The sequence below is a fragment of the Enhydra lutris genome, unplaced genomic scaffold (assembly GCF_002288905.1).
Source record: "Enhydra lutris kenyoni isolate GAN:26980312 unplaced genomic scaffold, ASM228890v2 scaffoldscaffold27, whole genome shotgun sequence".
In the NCBI taxonomy this organism is placed as follows: domain Eukaryota; kingdom Metazoa; phylum Chordata; class Mammalia; order Carnivora; family Mustelidae; genus Enhydra; species Enhydra lutris.
Window position 1 is genome coordinate 18784906 of NW_019154111.1, and position 27961 is coordinate 18812866.

The 27961-nt window shown below is 39.5% G+C and overlaps 1 protein-coding gene across 5 annotated transcripts in view; it reads left to right on the forward strand.

The window, feature by feature from the left end:
- Nucleotides 1–27961, forward strand: part of LOC111151929 (calcium dependent secretion activator 2) — a 532957-nt gene that overhangs the window by 416634 nt on the left and 88362 nt on the right. For 3 of the 5 annotated variants that reach the window (XM_022510148.1, XM_022510146.1, XM_022510147.1), the window contains 2 exons: nucleotides 2887–3010; nucleotides 27616–27719. In XM_022510148.1, coding sequence (XP_022365856.1) covers nucleotides 2887–3010; nucleotides 27616–27719 — 228 coding nt within the window. Of the gene's footprint in view, nucleotides 1–2886; nucleotides 3011–4975; nucleotides 4997–25756; nucleotides 25774–27615; nucleotides 27720–27961 lie in introns of all 5 variants that reach the window. The other 2 variants (XM_022510149.1, XM_022510145.1) reach the window with 2 other exon arrangements.

Here is a 27961-nt window from a genome sequence, read left to right on the forward strand (position 1 = left end):
GATTTTTTTTCTTCAGATGTTTATTTATGTGATAGAGAGCAAGCACAAGTAGGGCGAACAGCAGGGAGAGGGAGAAGCAGACTCCTCGCCAAGCGGGGAGCCCAATGCAGGGCCTGATCCCAGGACCCAGGGATCACGACCTGAGTTGAAGGCAGATGCTTAACAACTGAGCCACCCAGGAGCCCCATCTGGTTCTGATTTATTGACTTAAAGCACTTGGTGTTGTCCACTTTTCTGCCAAAGAAGTCTAGATATATTACATTATTTATTAGCATGTCTTCTAAAAGCAAAAAGAAAAGACATTTTTCAGTGATTTAAGGACTTGCAAGATAAGGGCGAGAACTGATGACTGTATACATTGATTGCATTTCTTTATCCCCATCTTATCCTTGCTTCCTATGCATCGTGTGATAGAACTATTATTGTAGTAGTTACCTGTTGTATTAGAATTTTTATAATAAAACTGCATGTAAACCAGGCTTGTCCAAAATATTCATTTCATCTAATCCATTGAGGTATCAAGGAAAAGATGAAATCTTTACAGAGAGCTTTACTTTTGGAATGGCATCCCATCCTGGGTACCTAATGCAGCCTTCTGTGTGCTGGTTTCCATGGTAGAGCTTCCCTCCTCCCCCAGCAAGGAACAGCTCGTAATAGCATAGATGCCCTCACGCACTGACAAGTGGCGGGATGAACAGTGACCTTTTTTCCAGTTATAGTCACTTATCATGTCTCTTGCTGAACTGAGAGAGAAATGGTAGGGCCATTTCTTCATTTTCACATCTCTGTACTTATTGACATCTTAGGAAAACAAAATCTACATGTGAATTCTTCATACTTATTATGCTTTGGAAGAAATGGAAGGGATACAGGAAACAAGCTGTGTCTCCCTTTTTGCTTTTGCCAGCCCCTAATCTGTACTTTGCCAGGAAAGGGGGTACAATTCCCCCCAACTCCAAATTAAATATTTTGACCCGGGACTCACCTCTGTAACAGACATATACATTCTAATTTTAACAGCTATTTCTATTATTTAAAAGGGTGTCGGGTGCCTGCATGACTCCGTTGGTTAAGCATCTGACCCTTGATTTCAGCTCAGGGTATGATCTCAGGGTTGTGGGATGAAGCCGCACTTTGGGCTCCATATTGGAGCATGGAGCCTGCTTAAGATTCTTTCCCTCATCCCTCTCTCCCCCAACCCCCCCCCAGTTTGTGCTCACACTCTCTCTCAATGAATGAATGAATGAATGCATGTCACCATGGGAAGGCCTAGTAGTAAAGTTCCTGGTTCTGTATATGGGACAAAATTAATTTTAAATTTAAACTGTAGTAATGATCACATTAAAAATGATAGTACATTTAAAAACAAAAATAATAGTACATTAATGCTTGTTTTGTTTTTTTTTTAACTGTGAGCAGAAGGGGTTTTTTGGGTTTTTTTTTTTTTTTTTTTTTTTTTTTTTCTTCTTAAAATTTAAGGTACATTTTTTTTTTTTTTTTTTTTTTAAGATTTTATTTATTTGACAGAGAGAGATCACAAGTAGGCAGAGAGGCAGGCAGAGAGAGAGGGGGAAGCAGGCTCCCTGCTGAGCAGAGAGCCTGATGTGGGGCTCCATCCCAGGACCCTGGAATCATGACCTGAGCCTAAAGCAGAGGCTTTAACCCACTGAGCCACCCAGGCGCCCCTAAGGTGCATTTCTAATTAAAGTGCCAAATATATGTAACTGTGTTAAAGATTTTTAATATGAGACTATGAAGAATAATTGAATTTAATGGCAAGCAAATTTTTAAGTGCTAAGGTTTGCTGTTTTGAAAAGGAAAGCTTGACTAACAAAATTAAAATGTGTTGTAAAGGATCACCAGTGCTTAAATGGTTGAGTAAATTTGAGATTGTAAAATCCTTAGTACCAAGGTTGATTGAAAGAGAATGAAATAATAAAGCATGAAATGGATGTTTTCATAATCTTTTGATGAATCTTTAAGTTAAAAAGACTAATAGAGTAGTAAGAATATTTACCATTCTTGTCTTCTCTATATTCACATTTTGCCTTCTATTTTATAATCTGAATGTAAGTAAAGCCAGAAAAGCTGCATTAACTATACGGAAAAGATAGAGGTTAACTAGTGGTATAATCAAAACTGACTGTAAGCAGTTTTATCACTGAGAAAGTTTTGAGGAAAATTATCAGTGAATAATTATAAAAGTGCCTAAATACATTATGTTTTGAATTCTGGATGTAATTGTATTTTCCCCTTGGTAATAGTAATATGTCTAATGGGAAAAAAAAAAAACCCAAAAAACCAAATATATATTTAGGAACTCAACAGAAAATAATCTGTTGTTTTTTAATTTCCCAAAGTTTCTGTGTATTTTAACATTTGATATTCCATTCATTTCATGAAAAGATTTTCTCCCCCTCAACAGATTAATTAAAGTTTAATTGTGAGAATTAGAGATCTTGATTTTTATATAGTTCAAAAACAGTGCTTATTCTTCATAGCATTTTGTTACTGTATTCATATATATTGCTCAAAAGATTTAAAGCTCTTAAATTAGGGATGTGCAAGACAAACTTTATTACTTGTCCCAAGGACTATAATCCTGATCTGAAACAGCTGCTCTAATGGTGTCATGGGCCCCTGGAGGAAAAGTGACAGTCATCACACTGAATGGTGGTTTGGCCTATGGGAGGTTTTGATGTGCATAAATGAGGCTTAGACAGGAGGAGCCAAGACGGGAGGATTACATTCCCGGTTGTGAAGTGCCGACTCATTACTTTCCCCCAGTATTACCTAGGACCCCTTCCTCGTAATAGATCTAGGACAATTTGTGTAATTTGATTGTAGTATCTGTTTTACGCAGTCTCTTTCTCTCCCCCTCTTTAGGTTTTAATGAAAGATATCGCCACTCCCATACCAGCAGAAGAGGTGAAAAAAGTGGTCAGAAAATGTCTCGAGAAAGCGGCCTTGATCAATTACACTAGACTCACAGAATATGCCAAAATAGAAGGTCAGTGCACTGAGCAATTGCCCAAGTGGCAGTGAGAGCCAACAATGCCTATTAACTGAATTTTCTGTGAGAAGTTCTTTCCTTTCCTGAGCAAACCTGTACCGTGGCAAAGGGAAATGTCTCATTAAAATCTCAGCTGGTGAACTGAAGAGCTTTTTCCTATTCATTGCTTTAATATGCCTCCTGGGACTCTGCTTGAATGAAAGACCCAGGATTCGTGCTTAAGTTGTCCTTTGTTCTTATTTTGAGTTTTCAAGGAACCAAAAGGTGTTTTCATGGGCTGTATTTTTTTATATTACCGTAAGTATGTCTAACATTTAAATTATGGGTAGTGTCTTCTTTCCTGATCAGTAACTGTATAGTGTTACATAATTTTATTTTCTGTTCAACACTCTCAGAGAAGGAGGAAACTTGATTATGGTGAGGGCCAAAATAAAGTGATAGAAGTCCCTTCAACTTTTCATGGCTTGCAATATTAATGCACTTGAAAGATTAGACCTCTTGAGAGGACTGCACATTTTTTCTTCTTCCTTCCAATTTCATTCATTAAGAATGCTGAAATTTAAGGTGCTTAGAAATAGCTAGATTGAAATTCGTGGCAAAATCCCAAATCAGCTTTATTCAACAATCCTTTAAAAATAGGAAGAGGCTCAAATATTTTGCTTTAATCATCATACAAATGGCTTCTGTAGTACATATAGCATTAACTTAGGAAAAAAGTTTATAGTGTTAAATACTTAATCTAAAAATAAAAGCAAATCCTCTATTAGAAAAATTTTAGTAACTTTAAAATTGTACTTAATTATAATTTTTTCAATTATTGACAGGATAGTTTTATCAAAATTGGGACAGTGAAAAAAAACTGATTATAATTGGCTGTGTTATTTCCTTTTTTCTCTCCAAATCTGATCAAGATTTCTAACAAGCATGCAATAACCAACCTCCTGAGTGATTAACAAAAAAGCCATCCCATCACTATAGCAACCAATATTATATCACGAGAGTAACAACATGAAACCTCCTTAGTTACCAGTTTAACATCATTAATTATGATATCACGTTGTGTTAAAGCAAAAGCAATGAATATTAGATCATTTGGGGAAAGTGGAAGATAAACAGATTGGTTTTCATATCTTGAATACTCATTCAAACAATTTTTGCATTTGGAATATTTTGTGTTGTGAACATGGTTTGAAAGAATCAACACAAAAATAGACATATGAAAACCTTTCAAATTGGATAAAGGGAAAAAAGTTTGTGCATAATTGAATCAACACAATACTGTTTTACCCAAATGTTTAAACTCTATCCAAAAAACCTGGGAGAATCCTTTTGTTCTTAGCAGTCTATTCTGGTTAACATTTTTGACTGTTGTCTTGTCCAAGAATCCTGAAAAGATATGCAGAATATTTCTATTTTCTAGTCATAGTCCATTTTAACGTGGACAAATAAAATTATTTGTCACCACCATGGGTAGCTTTTTTAAATTAGGCTAGGCGGGGTAACACTGGTGGTCAAAAGACATAACTGTTCTTCTGGATCACACAAAAAAACAAGTCTGTGTTAGAGAAGAGCCTATCATAGGACTAAATGGACAGTGGGCAGGGAGTTCTCCCACCTCTTTCCCTTCTGGAGTCATCTGTCTCTTACTCCTAGTTGACTGTAAGAATATTCTAGAAAATGGATCCTAGAAACCTAATTGGGTGGGACTACTGAACGGTCTCCATTAAAAAAAAAAATGCATGTTTATTATATGAGAAAACTTCTATGCATGATCTTCCTTTCTTCTAACCCCCTTAAAAATAAATAAACTTAGTGTTTATGCTCCCGACCAAACCAAAAACAAACTCTTAAGTTAGAAATATAAAGTGGGCCACTTTTCTTTGCTTGATTGACTGCCTGCATTATGTGAGCAGCAAGCATAGAATCCGTTTTTCTCCTAAATTGTCTTTTCTTATGTTTTAGGCCCAGCAGAAAAGGAAGCAGGTAATGAATGTTTGTGCATGCACGTGTCATGATTTCTGTTGTGGTGGCGTGATGTTTGATAGAGATGAGTAGCTGTCTGCTTTTCAGGGCTCCTGTTAGGCACTTTGGTTAAGTTACTGACAATACTTTGATTTTGTTGGAACTATTATTAATGCTTTGTAGAGAAAGTTCAGGCCGTTTATCTCTGTAAAAGTTCAGTAATATTCTTTACATAAATTCAAAGCACAAAATCTGAGGCTGTGTTGATGTTATACCTTATGTTTGAAGCATGGACACTAGTCTTAGTTGGAAGCTGTTGCCATATTTGGAGGGCTCTTACAACTAGAAAAGAGGACCATCTTTCCTTTATCACTCCTGAAAAATAACAGTAAAAACCATAAATGCTATTAAATAAGAAGTAAGCCGCTCTTAACTCTCAAAGTTGCTCATGCGAGGAATGAACAGGGGTTCTGAAATCCCAGCCTCAGGCAGTTGCTAGGAAAGCCATTCTTCTCTGGGTCTCTGAATCTGTAAAAGTTTTGTTACTTTTTTCTTATGCCACTTATCACCATTGTTATTAATTTAATTGCAGGTGCTGTTATCTGTTTATCCTACCTGTCTCTGCTTTAGCCCCTCGCAGGTAGGGTCCGGCTAGAACAGGTTCACTGTTGGGGCCGAGCACCCAGCCCCATGCCGCTGACACCAAGTAGGCTCTCAGTGCTCTGGAGAGGGATGAGAGCTTAGCAAATCACAGGGCAGGAGACCAGGGATGAACCTGCCTAGTCCAAGTTCCCTTCCCTCTTTCAAACCCTGCATGGAGGGTCGTAGACCAGTTTGGCTTGTTTTTCACTGAAGTCTTCGACTGAAGGGCTCTATTCCTATGTTTCCTAACTTTTTCAGTTGTGTTTCAGTATTTGACCCCAGAAAGTGTCAGGCACAAAAAGCTCTGAGCCAGGAGAAGGGGAAAGAACACACCGGCAGTGATCATGGAAGTGCCCTTTGGACACACCATCGCGTCTTTTGACAACGCGTCGTAGCAGACGCCATCCAGTGCTCTGTGACAAACTTTTTCACAGTCTCTCAGGGCATTTCACCCCTCACAGTGTTTCTGTCGTAAAGATAGTTTATATGTAGTTGACCCACAGTACGTCCAGAGTTGTTAGGGGCTTTCCCACTGATACAAAGTAAACAAGTAAGCCCGCCGAGACTTGGGTTGGGTGTCCTGATCCCCAGCCTACCGAGGCTGTGCTCCTTCCCTTGTGAGATGTGAAGGGGTCACAGAGCACCTTCACGAAGGACAAGCAAAGTTGCACACATTCCCATTAAAGAGAGGAGAGAATGGGAGAGTTGCTGTCTCCCACGTACCTCACTTCCAGACAGAAACCTTCCCTTCCCATGTATTTGACATTCATACTGCTGCTCAGTGGTACAGGCTGATGACTCTTGGAGAAACATTTTCCTTAAAATTAAGTGCTCCCCGGGGCACCTGGCTCCCTCAGTCGGTGGAGCGTGGGAGGCTTCATGTTGGGGTTATGAGTACCAAGCTCCATGTTGGGGTAGAGATTACTTAAAAATCTTTAAAGGGCGCCTGGGTGGTGGAGTCAGTCAAGTGTCCGACTCTTGGTTTCGGCTGGGGTCATGATTGTAGGTTCGCAAGATAGAGCCCCGGGTTGGGCTCCAAGCTCCGTGTACCACCTGCTTAAAGATCTCTTTCCCTCTGCACGCCACTCCCCCACACAACTGCTCGCTTGCTTGCTCTTTCTTTCTCTCTCAGTGAAATCTTTTTAAAAGATCTTTAAAATTTTAATATAAAGAACTAGAAAAGGGGAAAAAATCAGTGTCGTCTAGGTGCTGTAAGTGGATTGAAGGGGAAAGCTAATCTCAGCTGAAGAATCTTCTGAAGTAACAGAGGAGAGGTTTTGAAGAAATGTAGTTCTCTTTCTTTGGTTGCATTTGGTAGCAAGTTAACAGGGCTACCTAGTAAATGTTCTTGGAGGTACTTTTAAAAGTGACGAAAAATGAGAAAGTCGGTTACACGTGTAAGAGCTTGAATACTTGATAAAACTTCCAAGCAGTATTCTCTTGGGCAATATGATCCTTGTCTTCAGTCAGTTTGTACCATCTAAAGAGGAGTCAAATTCTGCCCAAGATTTGTCATGATTTTGTCATCTATTAACTGCCTGTTCCCACAGAGGCTTTCTTCTTTACTCTGCTTCATTAGCTCCTTAAACAACTCTACAAAACAGACACTTTACAGAAGAGGTAACCGAGACTTCAGAAAAAAGTCAGTAAGCTGCCCAAGGATGTGCCGTTGTTATTCAGTTCAGCAGATGTGGGATTTGCACTCCTGGATCTCCGTGTCCCTGGGTGCCCTGCCTCCAGGGCTGTCTCATTCCAAGTGCTGACCTCAATACCTCAGGCACATCGCAAGGGCCAAGGGGTCACTTTTGCCAAAAGTATAGATATTTATTTAAGGAGGGCAAACGCTTATTACCAGGAGCCTTTTTAAGCACTTTACATGTATCCATTCACCCTTTCCAATAAATGTTTCTATTACTGCTTTTCCGGGAAACTGAAGCAGGGAGGTCACTAGCCATCAGCCCAGAGACAGCTAGCTAGGAAGTAGGCAATCTACCTGTTGAGCTGTTGTCTTATTTTCCTGAGTCTCCCTCCCTCCCTCCCTTTTCTTGACAACTTGGGTAGTTAAATTTGCACTTGATTAAGATACGTGGGCATTTGAAAGGAAGTCTGAAACCGTAGGGCCCATAGAATTATAATGAAAGCTATAGATGTAACTTAAAATTTTCTAGTAGTCACATTAAAGAGGTAAAAAAGAAACAGGAGAAATTAATTTTAATAATAGTTCATTTAACCTAATATATCCAAAATATTTAAAAATGTATTCAATATACAAAATTATTAATGAGATATTTTACGTTAGTTTTTCATACATCGTCTTCAAAGTCTGGTGTGTATTTTACTCTGCTAGCACATTTTATAGTCCCATTTCAAGTACTTGTTTACCTGTGGTTGGTGGCTGCTGAATTAATCGGGCAACACAGATCCTATTGTAAGGCTAAGAGTTGGACTCAAGAATCTGAATCTTTTTGTCCCCGCCCTGCCAACACACACAACATATCTCACAGTGTCAGATGTTGAAAGTGAATAAAAAAGTGACCTCCCCTCTCCCCCAACCCGCAGCATCTCCCTCCCTTCCCTACTTTATTTTTCTCTCTGGCCCTTACGATCGAACACATGGTATAGTTCATTCATCCTTCAATTGTCCTAGAATGTTGGCTCCACAAGGGCAAGACTTTTGTATTTCAATAACTGCTCTATCTCCTGTGCTGAAAACCGCGCCTGGCACGTATTTGGTACTCGATAAATATTTATTGAATAAATGAATGAGTTTATGGCAGAGAGTGATCAGGCTATTTATAGTAGAGAGAACATCTGTAAACTGGCAAACTGGCTTGCAAAAGGTCATTCAAATCAATCACTGAATAATTAACAATATAAAAGCAAAAACTAACCACTTAAAAATAATAAGATTGGAAAAATTAAACCCGAATTTCATGCTCTTATCATGGGCGGGTGGGGGAGGGGTGGGGGGGGGCGTGCGGAGACTAAATCTGAATCACAGAACCCAGAGGTTATAGAGAACAATTGCATTAGCAGTTTTTAGCAGTCTAACCTGTTTCAGTTGTTTTTATAATTCAGCGTGATGCTCGCTCGGTTGGACTCTTAGTTCTCTTCCATCCTTGGGAATTCTTCACATTCTCCATCTGCAACACAAATTTGCAGGATAAAGGGATTTTACAACTTTGTAATAAACGAAATAAAACAAATGCCCTCTTTCTTAATGTCTTCTTTCCTCGGGAATTCTTTGCATTTGTTTCATGAGAACAGATAGTTCATTTTGAGAACTTAAAATGTCTAGAAAGCATTTTTTTTTTAATTTTAAGAAATGTTTGAGATTTACATGGCTACAGAATCAGCTAGTTTTCTTCCTTGATTTAATTTTATCACTACTGTTTATGTAATGGTAAGATCCTTTTTACAGTATTTATAATATGGGGTTCAAAATGTTCTGAAACTTCATTTTCCTAATTGTGTCTCCTTTTTCTTTTTTTTAATTGTATGCCTTGTGATGCAAAGTAGCTCCTTTTAAAGGAGAATCAATTCCTTAATTCAAGGGATTTCTTATAGACCAGAACAGCAATAATACATCTAATAACAGTCCCTGCTTTCTTCTGAAAACTATGCACCGTATGAGGACTTACGATAAAAGAGAGAGACGGCTCCTACAGCTTGCCTTGACCTGAGATCTTTTGCATAGATTTGGGAGTTAGACTTCTGGTGAATCTCAAAACATGGAGGTACCCTAAACAAAAGGTAGCATGGAATGAACAGGCAAAGTCTTTGTACACTGAGGATCTGTCTGGGCCCTTTGGTTGCCAGGTTTCCAGGTCTAACCCCCAAGTGCTCTCATTTTCAAAGTCTCTGTTGAACAGGTAGAGATGCTTTCCCAAAGGGCCACACTGCTTGCTTTCTTTGAGAGGAGTTGCACTTTGGCAGTCCTTACGTCATTAGGATGTGTTTGCCATCAGGTGGCATTTTAATTTAGTACTCCATTGTCAGAGTGTAACGATAAATAATAAATAAAATCTGTTGTATAGCAGTGAGTAGATAAAAAACTGCACAGTGATGAGGATATTTTTTGTTAGTGAATAATTTCTTACTAATATTTTTAGAATGACCCTTTTCTCTCATAAAAGTTGTATGTGTTATAAATTTGATTTAAAAATTTTTTGAGTAGTCTATGTTACAATGAATTCAGGTTACTAATGTCTAAGTAATAGACCTGCAATTTTGCACTCCCATTAGAATTGATGATACTTGGATGGAGGTAATTTGCTTATTGGAAGAAACAGACCTCTCAGGTTTAAAACTAGAAGGCAAAATGGAAGATTTAAAGAATTTCTTTGCAGCCTTTTTGGACAGCTTTGCTTGGACAGTGGGACTTTGGCATGAAAGTAAAACCTCTATGACCATTTCTGCTTCTAAGTCACCTGATGATTTAGAGACAAGTTGATAAATGTAATTTCTGGCTGTGAGAGAGAATGACTTATTGTTATCTTTAATTTTTTTTAGAAAATCATAACTCTATAAAGGGCTTTTAGTTTATAAAACAATATGTGTATATTGGGGTGCCCAGGTGGCTCAGTTGTTAAGCCACCACCTTCGGCTCAGGTCATGATCCCAGGGTCCTGGGATCAGAGCCCTGCATCAGGCTCCCTGCTTAGTGGGGAGGCTTTTTCCCCATCTCCCACAAGCACTCCCCATGCTTGTGTTCCCTCTCTAACTCACTCTCTCTGTCAAATAAATAAATAAAACCTAAAAAAAAAAAAACCATTATGTGTTAATAGAATAAAAACTTGCTTGAGCTGCATCATCTGGATAGGGATCAAATTAAAATTTATTTTTGTCCTATATGCAAAGAAAAACTGGATATTTTTCAGATGATCAGTGGATGCTTTAAATTACCTAAGAAGATAAATTTTTTTCTGACAGCCATAAATTACTTTTATTCCATCATCTAATATGCAATTGAAATGTTTGTTTTAAACTATCTTTTTCTCATCAATATATTGAGTTAAATGTCTTTCACACCACTCCCTTGCTACAACAGTAGCCTTAGTTTATATAATGTATATACCAGAGAGTATTACAACCATATGCTCTTTTATGTACTCCGTGAGTGATGGGAATTTGCTCTGGCCATTTCCACAGCTGATCTGGAATGAATGAGCAATTGTAGTATGTTTGTTTGCTTCGGCTCTTTTCCTCACCACCTCACACAAGATGGCAAGCCCCACTGTATAATTTGTGTTCACACCAATTAGTTAGCTCATGATAATGTTGACAGATTAATTCCTATGAATCAGGAGATGTTGTTGGGACATAATAAACAGGAGTTGCAGGGACTATTGACTAGAAGAGTCAAGGAAGACATTGGCTTCCATCCGACAGGGCTTTGGAGCTGAGTGTGTACCTTCGTTTAGCTCAACGCAGACTTCAGACGCAGGAAGTGTGTTGTGCAGGTGTACATTCGCTCTCTGCACACACGGGTAACCAATGACAGGACAAGTCAAGTGAGGCCACAGGAGCACCCGGGATACCAGTGGCAGCATGATAGTTATGCTGGGAACAGTCTCGGGGCCACTGCACTCTCTACCCTCAGCTCCAGTGACCGAAGGACGAGGAGGAGTCTCAGCTCCAGACAAACCATGGAGACGTTTAAGGACGCTGAGCGCCCTCACCTCTGAAATTGGTTCTAAATCTGCATTTCATTATCATCCTTCCTGATTTATCTGAGTTTAATTGTGAGGAGGCATTAGTATTTGTCACTCGATTAAAAACAGCTGCTGCTGCCTCTGGTTTGGGCTTTCCATACCTCATGTCGGCGTTAACGTTGCTAGCACTGGAGGTGCCAAGGTGTTCTGTGACCTCAAGTAGTGCCACCTTTCCTTGACTCACAGTCTCTGTCATGAGTCGTCCGCCCTTTCCTTCTTTATTTTTTAGTGTGAGTTGTAATAGATGAGGACCGTCTCCATCAGGGATGGTAATAGCTAGTCCCATATTCAAAATGAACCTGGATGCAATCTTGATTGGTGTTCTCTTTCCAAATCCAGCTCTCACAGGAACTTGATCTTAAGTACTTAAGCTCTTGGTCTTAAATAAGTTTAGGGTATTCAAGAGCAGTCCCTTCCTTTCCACCTTGGAAACACAGTAAGCCTCAGCTCTGTAGCTCTGCACCTACAAACTTTTCAGCATCGCCACTTACCTGTGTCTCCTGTTCTCCAGCATTAAGGGATGAGGTATCTTCTTCAAGGCTGACTCATCCATCTGTGATACGGATCTCAACTGCACCTACTCCTTTCTGGATGGAATTTACTTTATCGTGTATCTCTTTCTCCTGTTCCTCCATCTTTCTACATACTTCCTTTCCATCTATAACCCTGGTGTCTCCCTAAATAAAGCTGCCTTACCCTGACCTCTCCACTGCCTTCCATCTGCGATCCAAAGAGCAGCATATACTCCATTTTATTTTCCTCACCTTCACTGCGCTTGTCTGCCTAAAGGAGTTTGGTTTCCAATCTCACCAGTCTGTCTCATGGGGAGTTACACTAGCTAGGAGTATACCTGAGCAGAGTAAATGGGGCATTGCCTTGAGACAATCAATTCCTTTCCTTTTGCCTTTGGAGTTGGTAGCAGGGGCTGGTATCTGTGGCATTATCAAGACTGGGCCCAGCTTTGCTGTCATGAGATGAAAACTGGAAAGGGCCTCGCCACTCTCAGGCAGTCACGCCTTCCCTCCTCTGCATCCCAACCTCTAGCCTAGTGAATTACAACCTAAGGGGTCTCTTGGTCAAGTGCTGCAGCTTTGAATCTAACAGATTAACAATGAATCCCTATCCTTAGGAGTTGCCAAATGGGTTAGTAGCAAAAGGGAATTATCCATATTGGTTCTGTACTCTGGGATCCTGTGCTCCAATGCTGATCTTTCTCTGTCCTTAAAGGACACAGGCAAGCTCCCACCCACCATCTCATCCTGAGTTTCTCCAAATGGCCATGAGCTCTCAGGTCAAAATAATTAGACTCCTGAGGAGTACAGCCCCTATAAAAGACCGATGATATCTATCATCTAGAACTTATTATCCTTAGGAGTAAAAATTTAAATTAAGCATAATACATATTCAAGAACATGTAGGAAGAGTCTAGCAATATGATGCAGGGACCAGAAGTCATGAAAAACCAAATGGAAATATTAGGTATGAAAGTAATAAGTGGTTGTAAGAAACATTGGATACAGGATGAATACAGCTGAAGAACTTATTAGTCACCTGGGAGATCAGAGTGAAGGCAGCAAGAAAGGCAAAAAGGTATAGACAGTATAAAAAGGAAGCTAAGTGATGTGGAGAATAGAAACAGTAAGATCGGCTTTCATCAGCATAAGAAAAAATTCAGGTAAATAGAGCATGAAAGAAAAATAACAAGAGATATGAGATGTAGAAAATAATGGAAGAGTATTATGAACAAAGACAAAAATCAAGAATTTAGATGAAATTGATACATTTCTTGAAAAACTGTGTCAGTGTGATCAACACAAGAAATGAAACTCAGGCCAATCAGTTTTAAAGAAATTTAAATAGTTGTCAGAACCCTGCCATTCTGAAATCCGTAAGCCTGGTTGGTTTTGGAGGTGAGTTCTACCAAATTTTTAAGGAACAGATCCTATCCAAAATAAGTTCAATGATATGGAAAATGAGTGAAAGCTGTCCAGTTCATTTCATCAAGCAAATACAATCTTAATTCCCAAACCTGATAAAGGAAGTTGAACAAAGGAAGATTAATATAAGCCCATTTCATTGTGAGCATATATGCAAAATCACTAAGTAAAAGCTCACAAAAATCCAACAGTGTATTGGGAAAATAATCAATGGGGTTTATCCCAGGAATATAAAAGGGGTTCAACATCAGGAAACTAACAAACTAAAAGCAAAACTCCTATCTCAAGAGATGTTAAAAAAAAAAAAAGTATGTGAAACAGTTCAGTGCTAACATGATTAAAATTACATTATTAGCATCCTAGAATTCCTTAACTTTATTAAGCCCATATAGAAAAAACCTAAAGCAAATATTTTACATAATGAAGAAAGTTTAGAGGCATTCCCACTAGGATTAGGGATGAGTACTTACAGAATCATTGCCACAACACTGAGAGTCTTGGACAACATTAAAGAAATGAAAAAAGTAATTCCAAAGAATGGGAAGAGGAGATAAAGCTATCATTGCAGATGGAAGAGAAAAAAAAAAAAAAGCCCATCATTGCAGATGAAATGATCATCTCTCTAGAAAATCCAACAGGATCTACATAGAACCTTTTATATATTTTTTAAAGATTTATTTATTTATTTATTTATTTGACAGACAGAGATCACAAGTAGGCAGAGAGGCAGGCAGAGAGGGAGGGGGAAGCAGGCTCCCTGCTGAGCAGAGAGCCTGATATGGGGCTCTATTCCAGGACCCCGAGAGCATGACCTGAGCCGAAGGCAGAGGCTTAACCCACTGAGCCACCCAGGCGCCCCTACATAGAACCTTTTAGGTAAGAGTTCGGTAAGGTTGCCGGATGTAAAGTCAACCTGCTAAAATTAATACCCTTTCTCTACACTAGTGGTTCTCAAATGTTTGGTCTCACAAACTAGTACACTCTAAAGATTCAGATCCCAAAGAACTTTTCTTTAGATGGATTGTTCCTTCCAGTATTTATTATAATAGAAGTAAAAATGAGAAATTTATGAAATATTGATGTTTATAAGTAACAATAGGAAACTCATCACCTGTCAACATAAATCGCCTTTGAAAAAAAAATATTCTTTGCACCCTCTTTAATGGTTGTCTTAGTAAAAGACAGCCGGATCCTCATAGGTGCTTCTTGCATTGAGTCTACTGCAATATATTATCTTGGTTGATATATAGTTCTAAGAAATCTGGCCTCATGCTGATATGTAGTTGGAAAGGGAGGAGTATTTTAATAGACTTTTTTAGGTAATTGTGGGTTTTCCTCTGTGATATTATACCAAAGCTTGGCAGGTGGTAATTTCTTACAGGTTAGTTGCAATGTAGAATCTGAAAGCTTATCAGTGAATTTTTCATACTATTCAATCCAGTTGGTTCATCATCTACTTTGAATAGATCTTTTGCCATGCATGATTTTTTAACACAATGAAGTAATCATTTGGAAACTATTGGTCCACTGAGTTAAGATCTTTTTTTTTTTTTTTAAGATTTTATTTATTTATTTGAGAGAGAGACAGAGTGAGAGAGCATGAGAGGAGAGGTCAGAGGGAGAGGCAGACTCCCCATGGAGATGGGAGCCCGATGTGGGACACGATCCCAGGACTCTGGGATCATGACCTGAGCAGTCACTTAACCAACTGAGTGACCCAGGTGCCCAAGATCTTCTTAGTGTTAATATATCAAAAAGTCATCCTTATTAATATCACCTACCTCATCAGAAAGACTCAAAGTCTTGGAGGCTGTCAAGTTCATGACAGAAGTTTTCTAAAATTCTGGTTTTCTTTGAAACCTTTAATTTTATAATTACAACAAATACTGGTTTTTTAAGCAACAGATTGATTTCATTTTTTCAGAAAATGTCTGCCAAATATCTCCAAGTCTAAATAAGCATACTTTGTCCATCAGTAGTCTTTTCAACTAGAAATGGTTCTCTGAAAAGAACAGTGCCCCCCCGACTCAAACAATGACACAATTTTCCTTTAGACAATCATTACACTTCAGTATGTAGTCGTGCTTTGTGCAAAGTTTTCATTTTGTCAGTTATTTAAAAATGCATACTCAAGGACAAAGATTCAACAAAGCTTGTTTTACTGTTTTATCAAGGACTTTCGTATAGAAAACTGGCTTTTTTCTGGTGTGCGTGGGGGTAAAGAACCCAGCAATGAGTAGAATTTAGCACCATGGCCTTGGTTCATGCTGACATAACAGTCATTTTACCTGCTGTTGCTTTTGTACCATCACTGTAAATATCAACAGAGCCAAAGAGACAAAAACAATCTCAGTATTATGAAAATAATTTTGACCTCACGGATCTCTGAAAAGTCCTGAGGATCCCCACTAGTCCATGGACCACAGTCAGAGAACCACTACTCCACACCATAGATCAACTAGCTAAAAAATATAAACAAAAAGTGTCTTTTACAGTAACCAAACTACAAGGCATTCAGGAATTGAGTTTGCCAAAAGCATGTAAAATTTCCTAGATCTCTAAAGAAACATTTCAAAATCAAAGGTTATAGAGAGCAATCTAGGTAGATACAAGACGGGGCGCCTAGGTGGTCTAGTAGGTTAAGCAACCAACTCTTGGTTTCAGCTCAGGTCCTGACCTCAGGATCATGAGATGGAGCCCTTGGTCAGGGCTCTGTGCTCAGTGTGGACCCTGCTTAAGATTCTCTCTCCCTTGTCCCTGCTCTCTCCCCTCCATCCCTACTCACACATGCTATCTCTCTCTCTCTCTCTCTCTGAAATCTTAAAAAAAAAAAAAAATCAATATAAGATGGTTCATGCCCTAAGAGGGATGACTTGATAGCCTAATATATAAGCTCACTTCCAAATTAATTCACTGCAGTGTCGCATCAGAATTCCAGAGGGTTTTTTTGTTTTTTGTTTTTTAAGAACATGACAAATTTAAATGGAAGAATAGAGGATATTGAATAAGTCAACTTTAAGGGAAAAAGGTTGAAGACTTGCCTTGTCCTGACACTAAAATTACAAAACCTTCACCAAAGCCTGTGAAGAAAAATGTAGACTCATGTACAAATGGGAAAAGCCTGCTATGCTTCATCCATGATAAAGTGGGAACATAAGTCATTGGGGAAAGGATGGGCTGTTTCAGAGATGAAGTTAGAAAGAAGGGTTTACTGGGGCGCCTGGGTGGTGCAGTGGGTTAAGAGCCTGACTTTGGTTTTGGCCGAGGCTATGATATCGGGCCTGGGAGGGAGCCCTGCAGGGGGCTCAGCACTGAGATGGGAGTAGGCTTGAGACTCTGTCTCCCTCTGCCTCTCCCTCTGCCCTTCCCCACTGCACGTGCGTGTGCACATGCTCTCTCCCTAAATATCTTTTTTAATTTATTTTTATTTATTTATTTTTTAAGATTTTATTTATTTAACAGACAGAGATCACAAGTAGGCAGAGAGGCAGACAGAGAAAGGGGGAGGCAGGCTCCCCGCTGAGCAGAGAGCCCCATGCGGGGCTCTATCCCAGGAACCTGGGATCATGACCCCAGGTGAAGGCAGAGGCTTTAACCCACTGAGCCACCCAGGTGCCCCTAAAGATCTTTTTTTTAAAAAGGACTTCTACATGGAAAAAAAACTAAATCATTCTCTGACAGAAACATGGTCTCCAGAGTGATCAGAAACTTCAGTGTAATGAAGTAAATGTCAACCACTATGGATTTAGTATTTCTCTTTATGGTGACTATCCCCAACTAATGTTTTTACCTTTTCATTTTCCGTGCTGATTTTCAAAGCTTATCTGATACCTATTTGAGTTGAAGCAAAATTGCTTTAACTTTCTTATAAAACATAACATGTTCCATTTTAGTTACTTCATTTTCTACATAGAATTGTCAGCTAACCATCTCTGCTTGAAAAAAAATTCTTAGCCCCCTCCAAAGTGATGCCTTGAAAGCTCTATGAATCCTATCGATTCACAGTTGCAAGAGGAAAAGATTCATAAAATAATATAAGGTAACCACACAAAAGAGTGCATCAGGAGTTAGTTAATTGAATATATCCCAGATTCCCCAGGATCTGGAAAAAATCTATTCTTCCAAATCTTTTCTTCAGTGAATATTTGTCTTCTGTAGGAATTCTTAGTGAGAACATAAGCACCTCCTGAGAAAACAAAGCATTTATGTAATGTCTCCTTTGTCGTGCCCCTGACTGGGAATTATTCCCTCAGCCGTGATCTGTCACACTCTGAATGGCTCTTGCTACAATCTTGTCTCTTTCCTCTGAAGATGCATAGAAATCTCATTACAAGCGTTCAACACCTGTTCTCTAAAAGGTCTCAGAAAGGATGTCAGTTTACTCCGCTCACTTGACAATGTGTCATATATTTGTGGTGTGTGTGTGTGTTTTTTAACTTATATATGGAATGCGATGCACAGATAAATGCAGTCTTGACATGGCAAGTTTTCTTTCTTTCATGAGCAATTTGATAGAATTTATCATCCTCCATATCCAGAGTTTGAAACCGACTGGTTGGTGACCTTTTCATTTATTTACTAACGTGTGTCGGCAGGTAAACCAAGTGACCTAGACCAGTGTGGCTTGTGCAGCACCTTGTTAATCTGAGTACTTCAGATGTATTCAAAAGTCTTTTCCAATTGGACAAAACCAGAGTAATGCAAACTGACAGATTTTGCCTCTTTATTCTCCACAGAGTTTGTAAGGACTCACAGCCTGGACAGATGAGAGTTCATTACTTATGGGCCCATAACTAAGTGGCCATATAGCTTCAAGCACTAAATGAAAAGGCCTGATCAGTGTTTGTAATGTCAGATTTTTTTTTTTTTTTAATTTCAGAAAAATGAACCTGTAAAATACCCCTGCGGTATGTTGGTTACATATATGTTCATAGTGGCCAGCAAACCCAGGATGTTAAAACTGTAGAAATATTCAAGATGTCACTAAGCCCAACCCTTCTCTCTATACCTGGTCTTTACACCTGTCCAACTGGGAGACATTGTCCAAATCTACGCATCAAATATCACTACTGGGATGCCTGGGTGGCTCAGTGGGTTAGGCCTCTGCCTTCAGCTCAGGTCATGGTACCAGGGTCCTGGGATCAAGCCCCACATTGGGCTCTCTGCTCAGCAGGGAGCCTGCTTCCCCCTCTCTCTCTGCCTACCTCTCTGCCTACTTTGTGATCTCTCTCTCTCTATCAAATAAATAAAATCTTTTTTTTTTAATTTAAAATTTTTTTTTAAAAATCACTACTAACACATCACTTGGCTGCCCTAACACATCTTTCTTCCATGTCAAAGGAAACAGAGGTACATATAGACAGCAAGATCTTGAACTCATTTCTTAGCACCCAAGGTTACAAATCCTTTCAAAGTGTATCTTTCTATTATTTTTCTTTCTCCTTCAGCTTGTCCCCCGGCTGGGCAGCCTCTGTAGTCCCTTTCACCCTCCTATTGCCCATGTCCTCACACCTTCATTCCCACCACTTCATGGGATCCTGCCTTGCCTGACTCCCATTGTTTATGGCAGAACTTCTCCTTGAGAATGAAAGAGAGTTTAAGGGGCAGGTGGAGAATGGGCCTGTGGAGGTGTGATGGTACTTCTTTGATGCATGAATATAACAAATGGCCATGGAAAGGCTGTTTTAAGTAAATGTAGTTCGAAGACCAGAAGAACTAGGCATGAAATTTAAGATGCTTTAGACCTTAATTATATTATAATTTAGTATTGGCCTGACAGTCACTATAACTGAGATGATTCTGAGGGTTTTCAATTCCTGAATCAGAATTATATTGAGAGGAAATATACAATGTATGTATAAAGAACAGTAATATCAAGTAATAACAAGTAATATCAAGTAATATATAACAGTAATATCAAGGAGACCATTTGTCAGTTTCAGCTGCCAAATATGTATCAGTGTGAGGTGTGTGTGTGTGTGTGTGTGTGTGTGTATTTATAAACAAATGATATATAGGTTATATCGATATATATCAGGGCTAAAGACCAGTCTTTGGGAAAACCCCTGTTATACAATTAGCAGGTAGAATTGCCAGTGGAAAATTTTTATGCTCTCATTAGAATCCTGCGGCATATATTCCAGCCGGAGCCAACCAGAGCTAGCTAAATATCCACTGGAGAGCGTTTTCTTCTCTTCCAAGCCTTCATAGTCCTTGCAGCCAGCAACACTATAATGATTTTTTTTTCCTGTGAGATCTTGGATCTTCCTGCTTCACAAACTTGAGAGCCAGGGTCTCAGGAGTTAAAAGGACAACTTTAATGAAACTCAAACCAAGCTGTCTGTGTTTCTCCACTCATAAAATCACATAAAAACCTGTGACAACTATTAAACTACGTATTAAAGCCTACTGATGTTTCTCTAATTCCATCACCAACATTCCTTATTTTAAGATCTTAAGAGAAGACTGTGTCTCCATATTCCTCCTGAAGAAAGTCTCATAAAACATCACTGACATCTACCTCACGTATGTATCTGGCTTTTTATGGCCCATCATCATTCCTGGATCTCCCTTGTTCTTGGCTTCTGCAGATTATTCCATTTGGGTCCAATCTGGCTGCTATTGGCCTGTATACCCCAGTGGCCAATTCTCCTTTGTTCCACAGTTGACCATTTGCTTAAATATGAATTTATTGGTGGGCAAGATAATCCAGGTAAAGTAGATAATGTGACCATCACCACAGGACAATTATTCCAAAGTACTACATCATAAGCCTGGTTAATTCCAAAGGGGTATTAACTGGAACTTTGTTTTCAATGACAGGATCATTCAATGAGCTGGTCCCAAAGGGGTGCTAGGAATTAGCAGACCGCAGACCTATTTGTTTCCAAACATGTGTGGTATTAGTATTCTCACAGATCTTAAACCGTTGTAAGGGGGCCGTGACATCTATATATTTTCATTCACACAGAATTATTCAAATATGGATACTATCCAGTCTGGAATAACATTATAGAAAAGTAAAATGTGTTCAGATTCTACAGGAAAAAGTCACCTTTTTCTCCTAAAATGAAGTTTATACAATGATGTAGCTTGATTTCAAGGAAAGGAGGAAGTAACCTGAAGTTTCAACAGGTCGCCTTTGTATGTAAGTTCTTTTTCCATAAACACTAGTAGTTCTCAAAGTGCATACCCGAGACAAGCATCATTGGCGTTTCCCTGGAACTTGTTAGAAAGGGTGAATTCTTGGGTCCCAAACAAGAGCTCCTGATCTGAAACTCTGAGAGTGATGCCAGGCAATCTGTGCTTTAACAAGCTTTCCAGGAGGTGCTGGTGCCTGCTGGAGTTGAGAATGATAAGTCTATTGGGAATTATATATATTCCGTCCATTGATTAAAGGAATATATATTCCAGCACTCAGAGAACTATGCTCGCATTTAGGTTGCTTTCAGACCAGGAACGGGTCAATGTGAGGTTATTCTCTTGCATTAATTAACAGTATCAAGTCTTGCGGAGTCGGATATTGGGCAAGTTGGAGTCAGTTGGCCCTGAAGAGTTGGGGAAATGGAGTTTAGTTTTAGAAACCACTTCTCCCCTAGATCCTGAGGCAACCTTCTTAGCAAATTACATCCTGTTCCTTCTAGGTGACTAAGTCAAAGGAGAGCCCCCAGAATCAGGTTGTCATAAGTCTGGAAAGTGGCAGGCAGGCTTGGAGAGGTGGTTTTGCTTAATGGGAAAGAAAGTATTTGATCTCCTACCCTCCTCTCCCTTTTGGGATAAGAAGTCCCACTAGCACTGAGATCTGGCCAGGACTGGGACCCTCAGGGGCCTGGTGGGGCTGGCCTCTAGTGCTGTGTCACCATAGGTTGCTGTGGCTAGAGCCAGACGATGGGTCAGAGAAACACCTCAATGAAAGTTTCGACTTTCCAGTTGAGTTGTCAGTCTGGATCCTGCAAAGGGGGAGAACATTGACACCAACAGAAATTAAGGTTAAAATTAGGACAGAATCAGGGGCCAGTAGAAATTCCCTGAACCAGCTAGACTGGTCTAAAGGGCTTTATAAGTGGAAGAAGACATGTAACATGGAGCAGTAGCTCAGATGGAACCTTTTCTGATCTAATAGGAACACATCCTTTACAAGCCCATAGCAGTGTGCAGTGTGTGTGTGTGTGTGTGTGTGTGTGTGTGTGAGAGAGAGAGAGACAGACAGAAATGTGGCGGTGCCTTATATTTCTGTAAGGCGAGAAAGGAGGAAGCAGTCAGTACCTGCTTTGGTGGAGGGAGACAGCACAAGGAAATGGAGGGATCCATTCTATCATTGCTCAGCCAGGTCTGAAGGTAGATAAGCTTTCAAACCAGCAGTCCATGGAGTGGATGCTGATCATCCTTGCCTCTGGATGACCTTCGGGGTTCCAGGTAGAAGAAATCAGATGTCATACTCTTGGCCCAACTTTCTTGATCTTTTATACCCAGTAAGGCAAAACCTTACTGTTTGGGTCCCACAGTGTATCCCAGGTGAATGCTTCCATGTTGCTGATCTCCCTACTCCTTCCAAGCTGTGGTCCTTCATCTCCTTTCCCTACAAAGTGTTCATGTTTGCCTTTCCTCTTTTTCTTTTTTTTTTTCTCCCTCAGGATCCACAGTTACCCCTACAGTTCCTCCCTAAGTCTTACAAGTTTCTCACCTCAGTGTCCTGAGTGTCAGGGCTTTCTCCTCATCCATCTGATTGATGTTCGTTAGAGGATGGGAGAAGCAAAAGAGTGAGTGCGTTTCTTTTCTTTCTTTTTTTTTTTTTCTTCAGACAGAAGGAATAGAAAGGTGGGAACCTTCAGTGTTAGACTGCTGCTAGCTTTCTCTGATCTAAGATTTCGACCTCAAACACATACCCATTAAAAGAAGCAGCATTTCTTTCTAAAGATCTCCATGTTATCCATGAGCAATTTAAAGCCTTCCTATTGACTTATCTTTGATCCTATTTCATGCTCAATAATAATGCTGTTCTTGCATATTGAGTGCATTTAATTCAGTCTCTATCAGAGCTTTATAGCAGGACTTCCTCATACTTAACAAAAACAGATAGTATGCATCTATCTTCTACCTTATAATCTGGTTAGGGAGAAAGATACAGAAATTCTTGGAGGCAGAAATACTACCTTGTTTATCATTGTATCCCCTCAGTTGTAAGTACAATACCTTCCAGGCAATAAATGTTTATTGAATCAAATTCAAGGTCACAAAATCAGGATATTGAAGAACCAAGCAAGAAATCTTAGTGCATATATAGGAATTACTTTTTGATGCACTCTAGCTTGTTATGACCTAGATGCAAGGGAGAGAAGTATTATGATGGCGTTACTGCCATGGTCCTTCAATCCACCATCTTGAATTCTTCCCCCAACTATTGGAATTTTCAAACTTTTTTTTTATTATTATTAAATTCAGTGTTTTGTTTAGTTGCAAGTATAGATATGAGATTGTAAGAGTTAAGGTCAAGTACCCTGTAAATTTTTCCATATCCTATATGGGGGGGGGGGGAAATGGACTGAAATGATCTTATTGGTCTTTCTTCCAGGTCCCCTCACAACCTTCACTCTGAGCATTACTGTGTATCCACCACTAGAGATTTTGACAGGAAGTGGCTGGAAGGGAGGCAACTGGGGAGAATGTGCTGGAAGTATGCAATGGGAGAACAGAATTAAAACCTACCAGAGCAGAACAGCCAAGCTTTCTTCTTATATCTCCCCACATCCCTACCTTTTCTCCAGTGAGACCTCTTCTTTAAATGTACAGAGGTATAATTAAAAGGAATTGCTCTGAGCAGCCGGGGAGTGTTATTGTAAAAAAGTAAAAGTGATCCAAAATGAAGAAACATACCTAAGAGCAATGCATTGAAAGTCATGAAGAAGCCTCACTACTCTGGGCATATTCACTGTAACTGTTATTATTTGAAATGTATTACAACAATCAGCAACTTGGTGTGAAGTTTGTAGAATATAGAGATATCTGTAACACTGTAGAAATGTTACAAAAAGTGAAAGTGAATATTTTAAGGAGGAATTCTCAAATATTCACTGTTCAGATTTTTAAAAGGGCTGTTGATAACCTTGCTGTCTAACAGAGTTCTGACTACTGAACGCATTAAACTTCTTGGCGATAGTCAAATGAGTGACAGCCGGAGATGGCGTACACAGTGCACTTGATAAAAATGCTATTTATTTAAAGGATTAGAGTGGCCATTATGTTTAAGTACAAAGTTCTTCTCCTCTCAATAAATTTAGTCTAGGAAAAATAAAATGTTTTAGACTGTTTTTAAGTTTCAGTAGAACACAGGGTCCTCTGAGAGCTTTACTTAAGCTAGTGTCAAATGTAAAAGCTGGTTTTGACATATTCACACTTACACAGAAATAAGTTTTCAGGTTGTTTCTGTGATTAGTCTCCTTTATTGCATACTTGTGGCTAAGGATGTGGTGACTTTATAAACTCTTCAAACGTTCAGCCATTTCAGAATTTTCTATTAAATATATACAGGCAGTTTAGTGTGTGTGTGTGTGTGTGTGTGTGTGTGTGTGTTATTCGGAGAGCTGAAAGTGAAAAAGATTTCAAGTCTTTGTCTTATTGCTGCTTACCTGGCATCAGAGAAAAGATTTTAATTCTCTCTCAGCTAGTGCCCTGTATGACCTTGGACACGTTCTTTAACCTCTCCCAAGAACTCTTTTTCCTAATCTGGAAATGGGGGCCATGATTATCTAACTGGCAGAATGGTTGTAAGGATTCAGTAAATAATGTACTGAAGTAGGTAGGAAAAATAAGTTCTTTTGTGATAAAAATGAAGATTGTTGCCTTTCTATTGCTTATGAAACATGATGTAAAATAAACATAGGAATATGTTTAAACAATATAATACAATGTCAAGAAAGCCCAACACTTGTATTTATAGGAGGCATAGAATTCACTAGCTAGAAGAAGTGTAGAAATTATACGGTTCAGTGGACGCTTAGCATTTGTTTGGCTTATGGACCACTTTGAAAACCTGAAAGTTCCAATCCTTCTCGCCTCCAAATGCTCTCTACACAGAAATTAGCATATAATTTGAAGTACATACCCTAAAACCTATTCCTAATCCCTAAATCCCTTGGGCTCCGAGTTCTCAATGTAATTCACCACTTTTCATCTCAAGATGGAAAAATTAAGGCATAGAAGTGGCATGCTCTCGAGAATTAAAAATGATTTTAAGAACTCTTTTACAAAGAAGTCTTTCTCAAATCCTTTAAGGACACAGTGCCCATCAGTTTTTTGAGCATCGTTCTTGGACTGCCGCTGCACGTTATTGGTGGACTTGCTGACTAGTCCACCGTTGGTGTGTTAGTGACAGAAGAGCTATTTGCCGTCTCACACACAGTTATTTGAAATAATTTGGGTACTGATTTTACTTTTAACAGGGTTTTTCTTAAAAAAAAAAAAAAAGTGGGGTCCCTAGTGGCTCAGTCATTAGAGCGCGAGACTCTTGATCTTGGGGTTGTGAGTTCAAACCTCACGTTGGGTGGAGAGATTACTTAAAAATAAAAAAAAAAAAAAGTGTTCTTGTATTGTCAGTAAACATTCGTTAGGTACCTGTGATATTGAGAGCACAAGATAATGAGACCCAGTCTCTGACTTTGATTTGGACACTGTGAAGTAAACAGGCTCATAAGTGCGTAAGAGGGAAGCTCAGAGAGAGGAGCAACTCATTCAGGCCACAAACTTTGAAAAGGTCCCACATTTAAGGTAACGTTCAAGTTGTATCTTCGGTGATAAGTAGGAGTTTCATAGGCAGAGAATCCAAATAACTCCCTGTGTGTGTGCAGATTTTGCAATGCGTACTTTTTAGTTTAGAATAACTAATTTATACATATATGGAAATTAGTCCTAAAATATATGGAATGTCCCACTGAAGACCCATTCCCTAGCTTCATCAACCATGCGCCCTCACTCCCTGAGCCACAGTCTCTGAACCTCGGGGTCATTCTCCTCTGTGGCCTGCAATTTCTAGTTATTCACAAGGGCTTGCAAATTCTTTCTTCAGTGCATCCCTGCACCTTCCTATTCTGTTTCCGCTATCATCTTCCCATAGTTCTCTGTTTTACTAGACCTGACCTGGGTTGTACAACCTCACCAATCCTTTTTTTTTCTATACAACCACAGATGCATTTTCCTAAAATTAATTTAGTTTGAAGCCTTGCAAAGAAACACTTACTTTAAGTTATACACAGGACATAGTTATACAGTGTACTTATCATCTCACTGAAAGCCTGCCATAGTCTGACCTGGGGCTCATCACCCATTGTTCTCCAGCACGTTTGTACTCCAGCCAGCCAAGGGCAAGGCAGAGATGGTAAGAGCCCACATTAAGCTCAGGTCTCACCTACTCCACTTGCTAGCTGTTGCACTTGACCTCTCCAAGCTTGTTTCCTTATCTACAAGTTACATGGACGAATAACCAAACAACTTAGAGCTATTGGGGAATTTAGTGTGATGATGCATGGAAAGTGCCTGGTGCTATGCCTGACACATTCATTGGCTCTCAGTAAGTGGTAACATTTGTAATCATCATCATCATCACCTTCCTCTGAAATACACCGCATCTCTGTCACACAATCATTTCTGAAAACCCATCCTCTACTTACCCAGGTCATTTGTTATTCCTTTAGGACCTGCTTCAGATCCTACTTACCTTCCTGCTGATTCCTCTCCCCAAACCCACCTGCTCTCAGCCATTCTCACCTCTCCTACATTACTGCCATATTTGCTCTACAATGTTTCCAAACTCTTCTTAAGGATCTTGTCTTCCTCACCAGACTTTAGTAAGTAGAGCTGCCCCCAAGTGGAGTAGACTGTCTTGCAAAGTCATGAGCCTCCTTTACTTCACCCTCTTTTGAGGATGTTGAAGTGATCATGAAACAGATGGAAGATTGGATAGTTGATGTCTAAGGATCCTTTCAGTAGTGATTGTTGGAGTCTGAGTTGTTTAAGATCAGGGGCATGGCTTACACCTCCTCCTACTTCTCACAGTTAAGAACATTGTAGGCACACTCCATTACGTGGTGTTTGGCAGACTGGTTTTCTGCTCTTGATCCCTGTTGCAGACAAACAGTGGTTTTCCATCCTGCAGGAAGGTTTAGGAGGATGAATGCAGGGTTGGGGGGTGGAAACCCCCATGTTTATCACACTGTGACCTATAGTAAACTTACAGTGAATGTTTAATAACAAGCACCAGCCATAAGCAATGTTTCACTGCATCATTGTATATCCCTTGGAAACGATCAAATGGAAGAGCATCCTCCAAATTTAAAGCTGAAGTTTTAGAAAGAAGTTAAAGGAAAAGATGCATTGCCAAAAAACAAAACTCCTTAGATTCCACAGCAAAAGCTCTTTTTCTGAAAATTTTACTTCTCTTCCTTACAACCTCCTTCCTGGGACAAAGAGAGTGTCCAAGAATGTAAGACAGTGTTTATCTTCCATGTCTTTATTGGAAACAGTGTTTTTCACATTCAATTTTGAAATGGTTTCATTACATAGGGCACCTCTAATTTCTGCCAGTTTCTTGTATCTCTAAAATCAACTGCTTTTCCTTCTCTGTTGCTGAATTTAGGGTAGCTCTACTTAATCCGTGGCCTGGCCTTTTCATACCAGTTTGCCTCGATGCCAAAAGAACCTTCAGCTTTAAAGAATGCTCCCCAGCCCTCTGCAGATAGAGGAGGGGACAGGATGACATAAAGGTGGACAGGGGAGGAGGGGAGGAAATCAGCTCATCGAAGGTTGTCAGACTACTTTAGGTGACTTTATACTTCTTGAATTTAATCAACATAAACTATATAGACATTTCAGGCTGAGAATTTAAGTAGCAACAACAACAACAACAAAAAGAAAACCATGGTTTTTGCTGTCAGGAATGACTCATCTGGTAAGAATGGTATTGTATTGGTAATACAATACAGAGAGAAGGAAAAGACTGTGGTATCTGCTCTCTTTGTGTTTTTGACCTTGAGGAGAATTATAACTTGTTTGTTGCAGAAGTTGAGCATCTGATGTGCAGATGCACCTGTTCGTTCTTATATATTAAATGTCGCAGCACTTGCAGTTCCTGGGATTGCTTTGTGGGTGAAATATTTTCTGCAATCTGGTGAACTGTTTGTTTGTTTGTTTGTTTGTTTGTTTTAAATAATGTATCTATTTGTGTATTTTGCATCTCTTATTTCTCAAAAATACGCTTTCTATTCTATTTCAACCCCTTGGTCTCCTCATTGTAAAGTGGAATATGTTTGGCTCTTTATTGTCAAGGTCACATTATTATGATTTCTTTTTAACATAGAGACCATGAACCAGGCACCTCCTGCTAGAAAGCTGGAAGAGGTTCTTCATCTAGCAGAGCTCTGCATAGAAGTCTTACAGCAGAATGAAGAACATCATGCAGAGGTGATGACTTGCTCTAACTGTCATATAAAGCTTCATATAATGCTTTGCCGTAGTGGGAACAGCACTGAGGGAGTGGCCTGCCCATAGATTTGATATACGTGTGGCCATCTACCTGTAGAAAACGGAGACCATGTGTGCATTTCCCTGATACACAATCCCTATATGTTATGAAGGGGCTGTTTGTGTATATGATTTGTCATCTATTCCTGACAACAGTCCAGCACATGGGAGAGCTTATGGGA